Source organism: Rhea americana, unplaced genomic scaffold, assembly GCF_003343005.1.
Source record: "Rhea americana isolate MKP2758 unplaced genomic scaffold, rheAme1 scaffold_14, whole genome shotgun sequence".
Lineage (NCBI taxonomy): Eukaryota > Metazoa > Chordata > Aves > Rheiformes > Rheidae > Rhea > Rhea americana.
Genome location: NW_028185483.1, coordinates 8,360,983 through 8,376,877, shown reverse-complemented (window position 1 = coordinate 8,376,877; position 15,895 = coordinate 8,360,983). Strand labels below are relative to the sequence as shown.

Below are 15,895 nucleotides of genomic sequence, written 5' to 3'. Positions count from 1 at the left end.
GGCACCCAGGCCCGGGCCCCGGAGAGGCGCCCCGGCGGCCGCGCTCCTCCGGTAACGCGGTACCCCGCGTTCCGGGAAGGCCGTGAAGCTCTATCTCGCGGTACGTAGCCGCGCGTCTGCCACCTAACAGCGCTTCTAGATACACCTGTAGCGCTGTGCTGCACATTTCAAGCAGAGATTTGCGCAGAAAGCAGGTAACCTGAAGAACTGACCGGTCTGGTTCACGCTCCCTTTCAGTTACCCAGAGATTCTTGTGAACAACATAGTAGCTGATCTGCAATTCCAGTGATTACCCTTCTGTTACTGTTTCTGGTTACCACAGTAAGCGCTGCCTGGAACTGTTTGACTTCCCCGCCCCCCCCTTGATGCTCCATAAAGATTAATGGTGTACTCCCAAAACTTTCAGGGCTGACATCCGTCTCAAAAGTTTAGAGACTGCTCTGCATCATGATTCCTCTCATCTCATCTCAACTGTATCCCTAATATACACGATCAGTCACTGAATAAAATATATTATGTATGTTGTTTTTTTCTTTTTTCCTTCCTCTCTCTCTCTCCATAGGAGATATTTTAAACCTACAGGTCTATTATCCTTGGGAGTTCCTTTCCAGCTCTCCTTGCAGAACAGTTGTTTTCCCATTAATGACATCTGGAGTTACCTACTGGGTGATCAAGTGTTTGCAGCAGCTGGATGTATGGTCAAGTTGCATCAACAGCTACACCCTTCTTGTATCACCTCGCCTTCTCTTTACAATCTTTTCTTTCATACTTGACTATAGTGTATATCGAATAGCTCCTTTCTGGGAAGCAGATCCATGGAAAGCACTGGTACTTCTTGCTGGATCACATGTCACGCTGGTGTTTTATACAAGAACATTTACCAATACACTTGAAGGACTATTGTTTGCTCTTCTGATGGTATTGGTTTCCTCAAGAAGATCTGATGGCAACTTAGCAAAGCCTACAAGTAGCCATCTTATAGGAATTACAACAGTTGCTGGGTTTTTCAACAGGCCAACTTTCCTGGCATTTGCTCTAATGCCACTGCTTTATTGGGTGAGTTTAAATATTCACTCTCAAAACAGCATTAAAACTGTCATAAACCACTTTTTGAAGCTTGTCCCATGTGCATGCTTTACTGCTATTTCTTTTATAACGGCTGACACTTTGTATTTTACCTCCACGGGATTAGACARCCTCTTCAGCGTTAAAAAGAACAGCCTATTTGATATAATAGCTCAATTAAATCAGAAAATAATAGTAACCCCTTTAAATTTTCTCCACTATAATCTTAATCCTCATAATCTTGCACAGCATGGAAGTCACCCACGAGTTACACATTTTATGGTCAATGGGATAATGCTCTTTGGGATCCTACATATTCTAGCCATCAGTGCTAGTTTTAAGATGTTAAAGAAATATATCTATATATTACCACAGATCAAGTCGTATTATCAGGGATCATCCAGGATATTAACACATTCTGAGGGCAACCCAATATTACTGTTGTTTTACTTYGTTCCTTTGGCATTTCTCTCCCTCTTCAGCCACCAAGAACCTCGGTTTCTCATTCCTCTCATCTTACCATTAGTCCTGTTCAGCACTTCACAGAATAGAGCTATGAAGTGGAAACCTGTCATTATTATTTTCAATGTTCTTGGGGCTTTGTTGTTTGGATGCTTACACCAGGGAGGACTGATACCATGCTTGTTTCACTTGGAACAACTCATGCATTCTCCAGAGTCCTCAAACCATTCAGGACGCTACATTCTACTCTTTGCTCACACCTACATGCCTCCTAGGTCTCTGCTCAATATCAAGAAAAGAGACACACATATCGAAGTAATTGATATGGCTGGATCTGAAGAAGAAATGCTCTGCCAAACAGTAGGACAGCAAACAAACAATTTTACCTGCAATGACTGTCATTTTTTTGTTATAATCCCTGGTACGGTCAGAGCCACAATTGCAAAATGTGGTGTCTCATTCAAGAATGAGACTTTAATATTTCCACACTTATCAATGGAAGATCCACCACAAATATCCTTTCTATTTAGTGAAAATTGGAGAAGTCAGTTAGGACTATACATCCTCCAACTAGACAGAGATCAACGGAGTCTYTAGACTTTAGGAGAACTATGTTTTAGTTTTTCAATTCACTTTGGCTCTGCCTGAAAGTGCTGCAAGACCTCTCTCTTGAYGAATTCACATTCCGCACAGATAGTGTCATTGTGAGCTCCCCTTATTCTCTTTATTCCTTTTCTTCTTGTTCCTATATTCACCAGTGTAGTCAGTTCTCRGTAGAACTTGCTTAAAATTTGAGGGCCATTCAGTTCTTGTGRAGTCTTATGAACTTGTGTAACTTTCCTAATGAAAGAAGTCAGAACTCACCAAAACTTCGATTCRAGCTTAGTTCTCTTCACGCAACTGTATTTTTGAATTTCTTATAATCTTTGCTAGAAGGCTTGTAGGTTATGTTTCTGCTGCTGTTATTAATTTGCATTTACTCGGCTGCTAGGGAGAGGGCACTGGACTAGATAGAAGTTGCTCTGACCCAAAACGGTTGTAGTTTTAGGCTCTTAAAAATTCAGAGCCTCCTCTCAGTCATTAGACCAGACTGCAGTCGTAATATAGGTACCAGTATTGTAATAATGTCTGATGAGGTGCCTAGATGACATTCTCTTGAAAAATCCTTGGTGTTAATCTCATAGAATCTGATTTTGAACACAGAAGAGACTTCAGCATAGGCACTTGTGATAAATCCTAAAATCCGAGTTCAGTTTTGCCTGACGAGTGTTTCTTGCGACAGTTCCATACTTGTGGGCATATGTATTACACACTGCAAGTTTARAATGCTGTCTCATAGTATTAAGCATTTTGCTTAGCTGCTGCAAATGGAGCAGTCCTTCCATTTCACACTCCACTGTGCTCTCTGCTTTCATTGCTTTTCATGGCTCTATCACCAGCAGTGGTGTACATGTGGCCTTGCAGTAAGCTGGTTTAAAGAGCTAAGCAAACAGAAAACTTAGGGGGATTTGATCTTTTTGTTTGTTTTTGACTACAAAAATCAGAATGGTTGAGGTTGGAAGGGATCTTTGGAGATCATCTAGTCCAACTCCCCTGCTCAAGTAGGGTGACCTAGAACAGGTTGCCCAYGACAGTGTCCAGATGACTTTTCAGTATCTCCAAGGGTGGAGATGCCACAGCCTCTCTGGACAACCTGTTCCACTGCTCAGTCACGCTCACATTAAAAAAGTTTTTCCTCAGATTCAGATGGAATTTCCTGGGTTTCAGTTTGTGCCTATTGCCTCTCTTTCTGTCACCGGGTGTGGGCCATCTTCTTTATACCCTCCCTTCATGTACTTATAAATAGCAGTAGCATCCCTCCCTGAGCCTTCTCTCTCCSCAGGCTAAATGATCTCAGCTCTCTCAGCCTTCCCTCATATGACAGTCTCCCAGTCCCTTAATCATCTTAGTTGCCCTTTGCTGGACTCACTCCAGTAAGTCCATGTCTCTGTTGTACTGGGGAGCCTAGGACAGGACACTACTCTACGTGTGTCTCACTAGAGCTGAGTAGAGGTGAAGAATCACCTYCCTCAACCTGTTGGCAATGCTCTTCCTGATTCAGCCCAGGATACCATTGGCCTTCTTGGCCACAAGGGCACATTGCTGGCTCATGGTCAACTTCTTGTCCACCAGCATCACAGGTTCTTCTCTGCAAAGTTACCTTCCAGYATGTGAGCCCCCATCCTGTAATTCTACATGGGGTTATTCCTCCCTAGGTGCAGGACTTTGCATTTCCCTTTGTTGAACTTCATGAGGTTCCTGTCTGCCCGTTTCTCCAGCCTCTCAAGACCCTAGATGAATCTCTGAACTGGCATACTGGGGTGTCAGACAAGCACCAGTCATATTGCAGGCAGAGTGCRATCAAGGGGATTTGATTGCTTCCCCTTCAGTAACAGCTCACCATTAAATCAACCTAGTTAGAATGACAAATCACATCCTGGCTCTATTAGAGAGTCTGAATTTAAGCTGAGATACAAAAAATCCGAGTTATAGTTCAGCAGACTGTATCTGMTAAAGAGTATATCATAATCTAACAATCTGTGTTCAGTTTTTGCCTTCATGAACTTCTGAATTCAAAAAATTCCTGACATGGAGAGATGTTACAGAATCACGTATTAATTCACTATGTGCACTGTAGGCCAAATCTCTCCTTATGAAAACAGAGATACAGATTCTTTCTGTTCATAATGTCAGTAATGCTTTTTTTGCAGTTCTTCATGCACACAACTGTGATATTTTACAAGCCATTTTTTCAGCAGAGCCAAGAACACGGTTTGATGCCAGGCTCTAAAAACAAGCCAGGAAAAGTCCTTGTGTGAAGGATTTGCCTGTATTTTCCAAATCAGACGTATGATCTAGGCTTTTAAGGAACATAGCTGTTGCMGTCTTGTAAAGCATTTTATGTTTGAAGTCTCCTCTGCATTTCCACCCCAAATCCTTGACCTCTCAGTATTGAAAGGCCTGCAAGGTACAAGCAGGTGTTTTTTGGAGGGAGTAGGGGAAGGAGGGTTACACGTATGTTTGTACTGATGATTTACACAGTAGTGGAAGTTATGAAAACATCATGATACTTACCAAGTGCATTACTTTCCTTTTCTGTGTTCTTCTATGTTGAAACAAGTCTGGTGTCACAGTCAGTATTCCATGTCCTCTTTACTGTTTTCAGCTGTACTTAAACAGCTTTAAAATCTGAAATTTGTTTTCATAAACTTCCTGATCTCTGACAGTATTAGTGGAGTAGATTTTGAAACTTCAGAAATGCAGTGGAACATTATTCCTATAGCATGACGGCTTCTACACCATTGCACAGGAAATCTGTGATAGATCCAAGAAGAAAACATGGACTTCAAATGCTAACTCAGACCTAAAATACACAGCTTTTGACTCACCAGATAAGTCTTTATCRCTCATACCATACATCCATTTTTTCATTCCTTGTACACTCAAGYCTTTGTTGGTGGGAATTTTACTTTTACAAGGAGTTCTGGAGACTGWCTATCTAATTAGTGATGTGCTTTTCACCTTATGTGATACAAAGAATGGAAACCACCCTCCTCAGTTATCTTAGCATCTAGCCCTCTAGGCTAAAAAGTGAAACATCCTAAGRGAAGATGCTAAAGTTTTAGTCTCATGTATGTTGTTGGCTACAGCAACTTAATTAATTAAACCAGCCCACTACATCATACAAGATGAATGCATCTTTTTCCGTATTTATAGCCAGGATGGCTGTTTGGCTTTTTTTCCYCTCTCAAAAGCAAATCTGGGGGCCTATTTTGCCACTAAAGTATCTYTGCAAACCTCTCTTGCTGCCTTTAGGATAGCTACTAAGTCTCTGATGTTTTTTACTTACCTGTCAAATGGACTATTATCCTATTCACCATCAGCAATATCATCATCATCATCAAAGTTCTTAGAGCTCTTTTTGTATGAAAGTTGCAACATAAATGTAAAATATTACCGTTGTATAGACAGCAACTCTTAAGGGAACGCCAGTGAGAAATTTTGGGTTTATTTAAAGTTCTTTTATCATGCACTTTAAATTGTCAGTCTTGCCAGTATTCTGAATGATGTGTAAGTGTACCTTCTGCCTGTTACCGAGTATTGTGGAAAATGTAAACCGATATTGAAATGAAAATCCATCATGTCGGAAAGCAGCATGCTTCACATTTCCGTGCTTGGACCGGGAAAGCAGCAGCGAGTGCATGGCTGTGAAAGAAGCAGCACAAATCCGCATCTGGCAACGCGCGTTACACAGGGWGGCGTGCAGCAGGGCTCCTCCGCCGCTCGTGCCGCCGCCGGTGCTCGCCGTGGCGTCAGGCGCCGTCCCCGTCCCCAAGTCGCCGTTATCCTCCCGGCGCGGTCGCGGCGCGTCGGCTTCGCCGGCCGCTGCGTTGCCGCTCGGAGCAAAGTTCGCCGCCGCCGCGGCCTCAGGGCGCGGCCCCGGGGCGGCCGCCGCGGCCCGGCCCGCGCCTGGGGGGCCGCGGCCAGCCCCGCTCGCGGGCGCCTTCCTCCAGCTCCCGGCGGAAGGTGTCGCGCAGGCGGGCCAGGCGGCGGCCCAGGCCCTCCCTGCCCAGGAGGTCCCGCGCCGCGCGGCGGCCGCCGAGCTGGGCGCGGGTGAGGGCGGCGGCGGTGAGGCGGGCGGCGGCGCGCACGGGCCGCGACTCGGAGAGCTTCTCCACGAGGCGCGCGTCGTTCAGCAGCACCCACAGCACCCGCCGCAGCACCATCCTCGCGCCGCGCCGCGCCGCCCAGCTCTCGCGAGAGCCGCSYCGCGCCCCGCCCCGCGCCGCCCAGCTCTCGCGAGAGCCGCGTCGCGCCCCGCCCAGCTCTCGCGAGAGCCGCGAGTGCCGCACTGCACCACCCGCCTCTCGCGAGAGCCTCGCGCGCTGCCCGCCGCTATTGGCCGCTCTGTGAGCGCCGCGCGCGCTGCCGGCGGGCGCCGCTGAGGGCGAGGAAGAGGAGGAGGAGGAGGAGGAAGATGTGCTCGGGGGGGACGCTGAGCATTCTCCGTAGCGACTCGTACGCGGACCTCAGCCAGTACCGGGACCAGCACTTCCGGGTGAGCGGGGCGGCGGGGGGCGGCGGGGGCCGGCGGGCCGCGCGGGTGGCGTGGCCGGAGCCGTGGCCGGAGCCGTTCGGTTGGGGTCGCCGCGCAGGGCACGCGGTACGAGCAGGAGCGGCTGCTGCGGAAGAGYTGCACGCTGTACGTGGGGAACCTCTCCTTCTACACCACGGAGGAGCAGATCCACGAGCTCTTCGGCAAGAGCGGCGACGTGAAGAAGATCATCATGGGGCTGGACAAAGTGAAGAAAACCGCCTGYGGCTTCTGCTTCGTGGAGTATCCTTGCGCGGGCCCGGCGGCAGGGCCCCGGGGCCGCCGGGGTGTGGGTGAAGGGAAGTGCGGGCTCGGAGTCGGGGGAGCGTCCTCCGAGGGTGAAATTGCTCGGTCACTAAAACGCCTGTGGGAACCCTGGGAGGGAGAGGGCAAGCATATGCTACCAAGCAGAGAGGCTTCTTCTAGTAGGCTGCTTTCACTGTGATGCTTTAAACGAGACGTTTTTCTAGACAGTTGGTCGCCACAATGTAATTGTATTTTAAGYGCCTGAGTGAACAATTCTTTCTTTACATGGATGCACCCGTGTAAGTTTTCTGGTAGTACTTATGCAAACCTGTGAAGTATTGACTTCATAACATATAAGCATCTTTGGAAGTCACTTTACCATTATTTCAGTGAGCTTAGTTACTGGGATGGCGAAAGTTGGCCCCAGGTCTAGAGCACTTACAGGGCTTTCCATTCCTTCTTTGATAATAGTTCTTCATGCTATTAAAGATAAGCATGATGCAAGAAATTGATTTAAGATATTCTAATGTATTTCTAATATATTTGGATGTCTGAAAATTATTCAGTTTCACTGGCAGTTTTCTCAATCACTGTATCTTCATAAAAGTAACTGCTTTTAGAAGTAGGTGCACAAGAATTTGATTCAAGCGATTACTAGTTTTTGGAGTCCATTAGAGACAAGTATTCTTTTCATATATTAAAATTAGAAGCCCAGTTCTTTTCATTAACATATTTCTAAGGTACTATGCAAGAGGAGATGCTGAAAACGCAATGCGATACATCAATGGAACCAGACTTGATGACAGGATCATAAGGACAGATTGGGATGCAGGATTTAAGGAGGGTAGACAATATGGTCGTGGAAGATCAGGGGGCCAGGTAGGTTGTTGAACAGCCTAGTTCTTAAGACACTGGTGACTTTGACAAAATCYTTGCTTTTGTATGAACAAACTCAAAACAGCTTAGGAGCTGGCAACTTAAGAATTATCGCTAAAGATAGCAGTATAAATTAATTCTAAGAGATCTCATCAATGATAATATTATCCACTAAGAATAAGAGCTAATCTTACTTTTCCTTCTCTCGTTCTTTCCTCGTGTTCAAACTACTTTCGGAAACTTGTTTGCTGCTTGGGGAGATAATGCTTGTAAATAACCTCAGGAAACAGAAGGCTAACACTTAACTTGCCTCGAGTTAAGCAGATAGCAATTGCTTTCTCCGCTGTAGCGTGGGGCTTTCTACACTGTATTGCATGTCTTGGTTAAAGAATCTCTCTGGGTTCTATTAAAACACAAGTTAGCTTTGTATTGTATTTTGGGATTCTGCGTGATGCATTTCACCTTCTGTTTTGTCAGTGAGCTGCTTGTGGCCACTTACATATTGTGGATGTATTATGATGTGCTCTGCTGGTGTAATAGTCCTTATGAAATTGTTTTTCTTGATGTCTTTACTGGCCTTTTCTGTTTTTTTCCCCCTTTGTAAGGTCAGAGATGAATATCGGCAAGACTATGATGCGGGAAGAGGCGGCTATGGCAAAACTGTTCAATGCCAGTGAATGACTCATCAGCCTCACAGGAGAACTAAAGCTGCACTGTAAATGTCATGAGCCATAAAATAGGTCTGTTGCACACAAATTTAAGTAACTAGAAATTCACAGAAACTACTATCAGTGTTGCTGTGGTCACTTAGTGTGTTCAATATCTCTTCCATTTTAAAGTCTAGTTACAATACCAGGATCCAAAGTATTGGAGAGTGCATTAATACAGAGGACTTGGAAGCAGGGTTTTCAGCACTGGTATGCGCAAGGCTTTGGTCTCTTAACTGCTGCTGTAGCTCTTCAGAATAGAACCAAGACTTAACACTATGGTGCTTTCTTCCGCTGGCAAAAACTTGATTATTCTTTCACTGGATTTTGTTTACATTAGTGTCACAGGGTAGAGAGGAGGGTTTGTGTATGTTTCAGAGATGAAAGGAAAAGGCAAGGAGCCTGAAGGGGATGGGAGAGCAATTTCTAGAGAAGACTTAAAGTTGCAGATTTTCTTGAGGTTACTGGATTAGAGCAGCCATGTAAACTGTTGCAGCTCCTTTGTGGAGCTAGTGCATATACATGAAGTTCACAACAAAACAAGTTGCAGAACAAATTGAGTTCAGGAACAATAAAGTAAGAAACAACCATAGCAGAAAACAGACCCCTCAATGTCTTCTACAAAGTAAAATGGGATTGCATGACATTTGTTTATCCATTTGACTTTGTGAAATACAGAGAGCAAGAAGTTTAAAATTTATATTACCTGTTATTTGCTCTGTTTAGGTAGTACTAGTTTTCTTCTGTCTGGTAGCTCTCTATAGCTCTGATATTTGAGGAACGGTATCTTCTGTGCACCAACAAAGGTGGCATAGAGCCAATTTCTACAGTTACCCCTGAAAACAGGATATTTGAGGAACAGTGTATATAAAACAGAGGGAAGGGTTATTCTCAAAATAGACTTTTCCCATTGAAGGAAACCTGATTGCGGATAAAGGTAAAAATTAAAAAAAACCTGACTTTTGAGAGCCTTACTTTCTATTGAGCATGTGGTGAGAATGATAAAATAATTGCAGGACTTTGTAATTTTTTTCCTCTGGATCGTGTTAACAGTCAGTTCTTGTGATGGGATTCTGTTGTACTGTAGAAATAAGAAAAATAATCTGTACTCATAACATCTGTGAAATTGGTATGCTGAAATGATAGAGTTGGAATGAAGCTACTCTAGGTTTTTTGGGTTTGKGTATGTTTTTTTTAGGGAATTCTGAGTTCTTTGGGAACTACAATTCATTAAGTTTTTCCAAATATGYTATTGTCTTTTGAGTTTTTAAAAACCTCTAAAATATCAAGTACATAAAACTTGATCTTTCCTCATTGAGGATATTGTTGTAAATCTTGATGTGCTTCTTACATACAGTTTGTCATGTAAGGTTGGATATGCCATAAGATAAAATGTTTGCAACAAGTCTGTTACTTAGTGATTTTTTTTTTTGTGTTTTCTGGCACAAAGATGCAGARTAGAACCAGATCTTCAGGATCGCTTGATACTGGTTTGCAGACAAGACTTTTGGTGAAATTATTTTTTTTTCTACATAGTGCTTTTGATGACGAGTTTACAGCCTGTAATCTACTCTAGGAAACTTGTGAAGTTTATTTTTCACTGTATTGGATTTTATATACAAACTTACCTGTTCTCAAAACTCTAAGTCACTTTCAAATAAAGTTGCAACAGTAAAATGGATTGGTTTTGTTTTTATTTTTTAACAGAATTAATGAGAGAAATGAGCCATATTCAACTCTTGACTGAGTCCCTTATTCTGGGGCCTTTTAAGATGGAGAGAGTAAATACTCCTTCACTTTGACCAGATTTTCAGTCTTGTTCAGTTCTCAACCGAATACTGAAAGGTGTTTGCATATTGCTTTTCCTTCTGTTACTTTTGGATTACAGAACAGAAATTAAATTAGTTACTAGTATTCAAGTGCATATGGAAGTCCTTGGTTTATGGCAAGTAGTTTTCAACATGTGCTTTGTTATTAAAAATGAGATTTAAAGTTATTTTTCATTATAAGTGCTGCAAGACAGTCATTCTCAAATTAAATGATGTCTTGCCAGTAATAGAATTGATAAGGTTTTTCTCTTAAAAACTGCCCCACAGGTCATTGGTTTGTTGCTGTTTACACACAGCATACTTGGCAAAGACRAGCTAACTGTCATTAGAACTGATACTAACAGTAAGCAAATTCTGTTTATATGTACATCGCTAGAACTGTAGAAATTAGGCAACTTGTGTCATGCTCTCATGAGATCAAGTCATGGAACTAGTTTAAAAATAATAAAAAAATGAACCTTTCTCCTGAGTGATTAACGAAGCACCAGAGACAGTGCAAAAGAGCAATGTTACCTTTGTGAGATGACCTCCTTATAAAGCATGTAACCTTTTCGTGACCACCTGCTTTATTCGACAACGGCTGATATACATCAGTTCAGTTCTAGGTGATGCTTTCTTTAAATAAGCATTATTAAGCATTAAATGCAGTGACTAGCAATGTGAGGTTAAGTCCCTTGAGCAAATGCTCCCATCAGTTAGTATTGTAACAATAAGCTCTATATAAATTGTGCAGACTAACAAACTAGACACTGTGGTAAGTCTTGAAAGAAACTTCTGTAGGCATCAAAAAGCCACATTCCCCTTCATATTTATTTTTCTTGTAAGGGTAAATGAGACAGATTAACCAGAGAGGGGAAGTTCCTGGAGATTGCTCCAGCGGGGTGGCTACTGGTATGTTATTATATAATTAAAGATCCCTGTTAGAGATATTCAGTAATTGATAGCAGAAAATTCAGACAGTATRCTTGAAAATTGAGATGGTATGCTTGACAAGCAACTTCTGAACCTGCGAAGCTTTTGACATCTCTTAGCATATAGCATGGATGTTCTATGTAGTATATAAGCCTATATAGAAAAATGTATAAATTGTGTTCCATGAAGTCGRTTTGAATAGCATAATGGCCTATTCATTCAGAAACCTATCCCTGGGAGACCTGTATTGAGCACATATTGTATATGTGCAGTGGCTGTTTCTGTACCAGTGCTGAAGGTGATATGACTATGTGGTGCTGTATTTCAGAGGAACTACATCCAGAAAAGGTAAATGCTCTGAGGTTTCCTTCCTCCTTAATCTCTGTGTATCATCTGATACCCARATGACAGCTGGTCTGTGCAAACTGGAATGCAAAGAAGAGGAACAGATAGGACTGGGTAAGTACCTCTCTTACAGAAGCCAGTTGTTGGATGGATTGAGGTGTCTTTGTGTTTACCTCTGACTTACCTCCACCCTCTTATAACTGTGCAATTTCTGCACCTTCTTGGAAGGGTGTAGAAAGAATGAAAAAAACAGCTGTTATTGTAAATCTCTTCAAATGTATGAGGATTTTGGTAAATCAAGGTGTGTGGATTTTAGCAAATGCTTTTGTTAGACTAGCTGGTATAGCTAGAAAGGAAACTTTATAGTGTGCAAGTGTTTCTCCAGATTTGAAATAGTAGTAAGACGTTAAGTGCAAATACGGACTGAAGACAATTGTTGGGAGCTTACTAGCTACACTTGAGACAACAAGGCAAGCAGTGGAGACGGACAGAAGTGGAGACAGCAAGCACATAAGCCTTGGTAGATGATAAAGCCCTAGAGATGCACTTATGGGCAGGAGCAAGGGAGTTAAAGCTAGTGAGTGAGTTGGAGTTCTGTCTCTGCTTCACAGTGGCGTGAGTCTGGGGTTCTGGAGGTTGGTTATGGTGGAGGAAAGGGTRGTTCAAAGGAGAGAGTGACTGTGGGTTTGCTGTTACTGAATGCTGCTATGCTCAGGCAACAGCTCCTGAGGCCCTGCAGGTTAAGCTGAGGGCAGGGGCTGCCTGATGCCTTATGTTGGGGGGTGCCATGAGATGGGGACTTGCCACCATCACTGAGTGCACTGCCTGTGTGGGACAACAGAGCTGATAGGACACTGCCCCGAGTGGCTGGGCACTGCGCTGTGACCTGAGGATCACCACCCCYCTTCCCTTGCCCCGTGTTGAGCTAGGAGCACTCAAGCTCTGCCKCCCCGGTGGGCACGTGGCTTCCTGGGAAGACTGTAGTGCTCACTAACATTGTCCCCCTGTTGTCTGAAGGGGGACAAGTTCAGCAGCTCGGCCAATGAGGTTGTGCCACTGTGACACTTGATTGTATATGTTTCAGGAAAGCTTAGTTTGCAGTGAGCAATTGCTTCTGGTTTGGCACTTCTGACTGAGGGCCTTAGATAGAAGAAGAGATACGGAATTTAGCTRTTAAGTCACTAGTTGGCTCTTTTGTTAATTACAGCCTTTTTTCTATTCAAGTCACTGTTCTCCATAAAAGTAATTTCTCCAGGAATGTGTCTCAGGTAAGAGTCTGGGGAACTCCTTGCCTTTCTCCTCTCTATGAACAAAACTTGGAGGATCTAGACGAGGATAGGGGCTGGTCAGAGTAGCTTTTATTATGTTTGTCCATGYTATGTTTGCATCATAGCTTTTTTGCTGCAGCATATGTTTGGGATACTGTCAAGGATCTTGACTTCCCAGACTCAGTCCTGGATTGTGATGGATCTTTTGGGGCTCAGCAGAGACTCTGCTGAGGAGTAGGAAATAAAATCTGCTGTTTTGATATTTCTGTGCTTACGTGCAACATAAATCTCAGCATAAATTAGTCTAATTGAGTCTGCTTGTAATAGTTTCTGGACAATTAAAGTTTTCCCTCCTGCACCCATCTTCCCCTGCAGCACCAGTTTAAGGAGGAGGTACTGATTTCCTAGTTGGAATAGGAGCAGGACTTTTAATTTAGAGGTGTATGTGGGTATAAAATACATCTTTTGTCTTTTTGAAAATATAACACTCCATTTTTAATTACTTTGAAGCTCCTTGCAAACCTTTTTAGTCTTTGGAAGCAAAAATTCTTCTCTCCAAGGAGAACTTTTCCATTGACTTACATRGAAGAAGCTACAAGAAGAGATGATTTCAGCAGACACAGTTTCATTCCTATCAKTATACATAGGTGTGTTAAGTTTTAAAAGTTTATGCTATCTTAAAGTTGTTGTAGTTCAAACTGCAAGTAAGCTACRTAGTGAACTGTCAGTTTTCTGACTTTTTTTTATTAGTCCAAAATAATGGTCCAGTTGTTTTGATGAACAATACTTCTACTTTAAGTAGAAAAAAGTTGCTAGTTTATTCACTGCAATTTGATTCCAACCTGGTGCTTTTTGTGTGTTCGATTCTCTGTTATCGCTGTGTTGCAAGATCGCAAGAGCTTTGGGTTTTGTTTCTTTTTTTGTGTGTGCGTGTGGAAACAGAGCAGAAATCCTGTTAGCTTGTCACACTGCCACAAGATGTCATGAGAAGCCGTGTCTCACTTCAAGGTGAATGTGATCTGTGAATCTTTGGCAATCAGCTAAGCCAAGTGGTTAATCTGGAAAGACGTTCTGAAAGCATGTTATTCCACCATATAGCTTAACGCAATGCCTCAATTTCTTGAAGAAATTCCRTTTTGTATTAAGATTCTTTTGAGAATGCAAGTGTCTGATTTAAATCTTCTAACATACCCTAAAGAGAAGTGGGTAAAACAGCTTTGAGGTTGCTTTGATGTAGCATGTTTCGTAATACTAAGCTCTGTAAAATCAAAAAGTTGTGTGTGTAGTAATCATGATTTTATATACTAAAAGGACGGGGAGAGGTAGTAGCGTTTTTTTCCTCCCCCTCTGATTTATTCCAGAAAGAAGATAAATGTTTTTCCAGGACCTAGAAGGAGCTTTGGTACGTTAAATCCAGGAGTGTCCCAAAGGCTCTTTRCCTTCACTTTACCTTCTTTTAAACTGCACTTTTAAACTTCCAGCTGAAATCCATCTTGGAAGCATATATATTATGTTGAAAACTGCTTTCAAGCAGCAGTCTTTCCTCCCTGCAGTATTCCATCCTTCATAACTGTAATAAGGAGTTTAATATTGTCTACACTTGCTATAGGGAAACTCAGCAGGGAATTTTTAAGCTATTTGCTTTGCTTTGCCATCCTTCCCTCTCCCACTCCCCTGTCCCCAACTTGAGTGGATAAGGGATTTTTTAATGCATTATTTTCGAGTACAGTCAAGTCAGGGACTTTACTATGYACATAGTTCTCACTGAACTCGAGGGGAGATACAGAAGTTAGAGTGCAARTAGCTGCAACGGAGTGTAAAGGCACTTGAAGGATCATGTTTCTGTAGAAGAAATGCTGCCACCTTTGGATGGTGCTGCTTATTTCTCTGTGAGCAGTTGATTTCTTTTCAGTTTTAACAGATGGTGGAGTGTTGGATTGCAGGGAGAGTTGCACTTTGCTACATTAATATTTTAAAATGGAAGGATTTCAGTTAGTGATTCCAGAATGTCTAGGTAAAGAGCTGTGTATTTACTCTGTATCTTCTTTTGCATTTAATACCTATTTAATCAAGACAGACCTTATTGTGGATTAAAGTACTGGCATCCTAGGAAGCTTCATTGATTTTAGTTGGGAGAATTAACTGAATAAGTTCAATGTAACTGCAAATTGCAATACAAAACACTTATCCATATGCATATGAATCTGCAGCACTGCAAAGCTGTCCTACTTGATACTGAAGTCTAAAAAGCTGTGTGCAGAAGGACTACAAGGAATGGATGGATTAAACAAGACACATTTCCTTTCCTTTTTTGGAGGGGAAAATGTTCCCCACTTGTTCTCCTATCTGCCAACTTATGAGGCAGTAGGGGAATAGAGGTATGTCTAATTTTGCTGAGTTTCATTTGCCTATTTAAATAAYTCATTTATTTCTACCTTATATGTTTGAGTAGGTATTGTTTAGTTTCTGGGTTTCTTAAGGGAGTGGAAGTTTGGTGTTGATTTATAACAGTATTCGTATCACCTTCCTTTCTGACAGCTGTTTCTTTGGTAAGCATCATATAGGTTTTAGCTGCCTTTCAGAACCTTAGCTGCCATTAGCTAATATAAAAGCTGTTTAAGATATCTTTATTTCATTTTCTTCTTGCATATGTGTAAGATATCCCTTATCTAGACCTAATACTTGGTCAGCACAGGCCTTTTGTAAGACAATTATTATACAGCCAGTTCCTCCTTAGGTCCTTTTCCTGATATCTGCTTACCTTTGTGCAAATTCTTGCTTGTCTTCTTTTATTCATGTCTGGACATTTTTTAGCTGTATAGTGCACATACTGAGGCAAAGTTTGCTCTTATTTACACTTTTGCAAGTTTGAGAAACATTTTAAGATTTTTGGGGATAGAAACTGATCCTTAGTGAATTTATGATTTTTTTTTTCTGTGTTAGAAACAAAATTTGTTTGATGCATGTGAACTAGTCATTCTRTTTCTCATTATGCTGTGACTTCTCTTTCCTGTTGAGCTGAGTGCTTCACAGGCTGAAATACTGTGTGGG

At 42.4% G+C, this 15,895-nt stretch overlaps 3 protein-coding genes across 4 annotated transcripts; 2 read left to right on the top strand and 1 right to left on the bottom strand.

Annotated features, from left to right (window-relative positions):
• The first annotated feature begins 18 nt into the window (after nt 1-18).
• Nucleotides 19-4,644, top strand: PIGZ (phosphatidylinositol glycan anchor biosynthesis class Z (Gwada blood group)). Its single transcript, XM_085298651.1, has 2 exons — nt 19-321; nt 407-4,644. The coding sequence occupies exon 2, from the start codon at nt 520-522 to the stop codon at nt 2,122-2,124; it is 1,605 nt and encodes a 534-aa protein (XP_085154777.1). The 5' UTR covers nt 19-321; nt 407-519; the 3' UTR covers nt 2,125-4,644.
• Nucleotides 4,645-5,559: 915 nt separating this feature from the next.
• Nucleotides 5,560-6,312, bottom strand: NCBP2AS2 (NCBP2 antisense 2 (head to head)). The gene has a single exon (XM_085298652.1). The coding sequence runs from the start codon at nt 6,291-6,293 to the stop codon at nt 5,994-5,996; it is 300 nt and encodes a 99-aa protein (XP_085154778.1). The 5' UTR covers nt 6,294-6,312; the 3' UTR covers nt 5,560-5,993.
• A 131-nt stretch (nt 6,313-6,443) lies between these two features.
• On the top strand, nt 6,444-10,167 carry NCBP2 (nuclear cap binding protein subunit 2). 2 transcript variants are annotated; one of them, XM_085298650.1, is made up of 4 exons: nt 6,444-6,625; nt 6,810-6,904; nt 7,648-7,786; nt 8,389-10,167. In XM_085298650.1, exons 1-4 carry the CDS (start codon nt 6,545-6,547, stop codon nt 8,458-8,460), a joined length of 387 nt encoding a protein of 128 aa, XP_085154776.1. In that variant the 5' UTR covers nt 6,444-6,544; the 3' UTR covers nt 8,461-10,167. The 2 variants fall into 2 exon arrangements, with proteins under 2 accessions (XP_085154776.1, XP_085154775.1); XM_085298649.1 differs by having other exon boundaries at nt 6,723-6,904.
• The last annotated feature ends 5,728 nt before the right edge of the window (nt 10,168-15,895 follow it).

Excerpts from the sequence above, each read along its gene's own strand:
- NCBP2AS2 (XM_085298652.1), bottom strand. The coding sequence starts at position 6,293 with ATGGTGCTGCGGCGGGTGCTGTGGGTGCTGCTGAACGACGCGCGCCTC.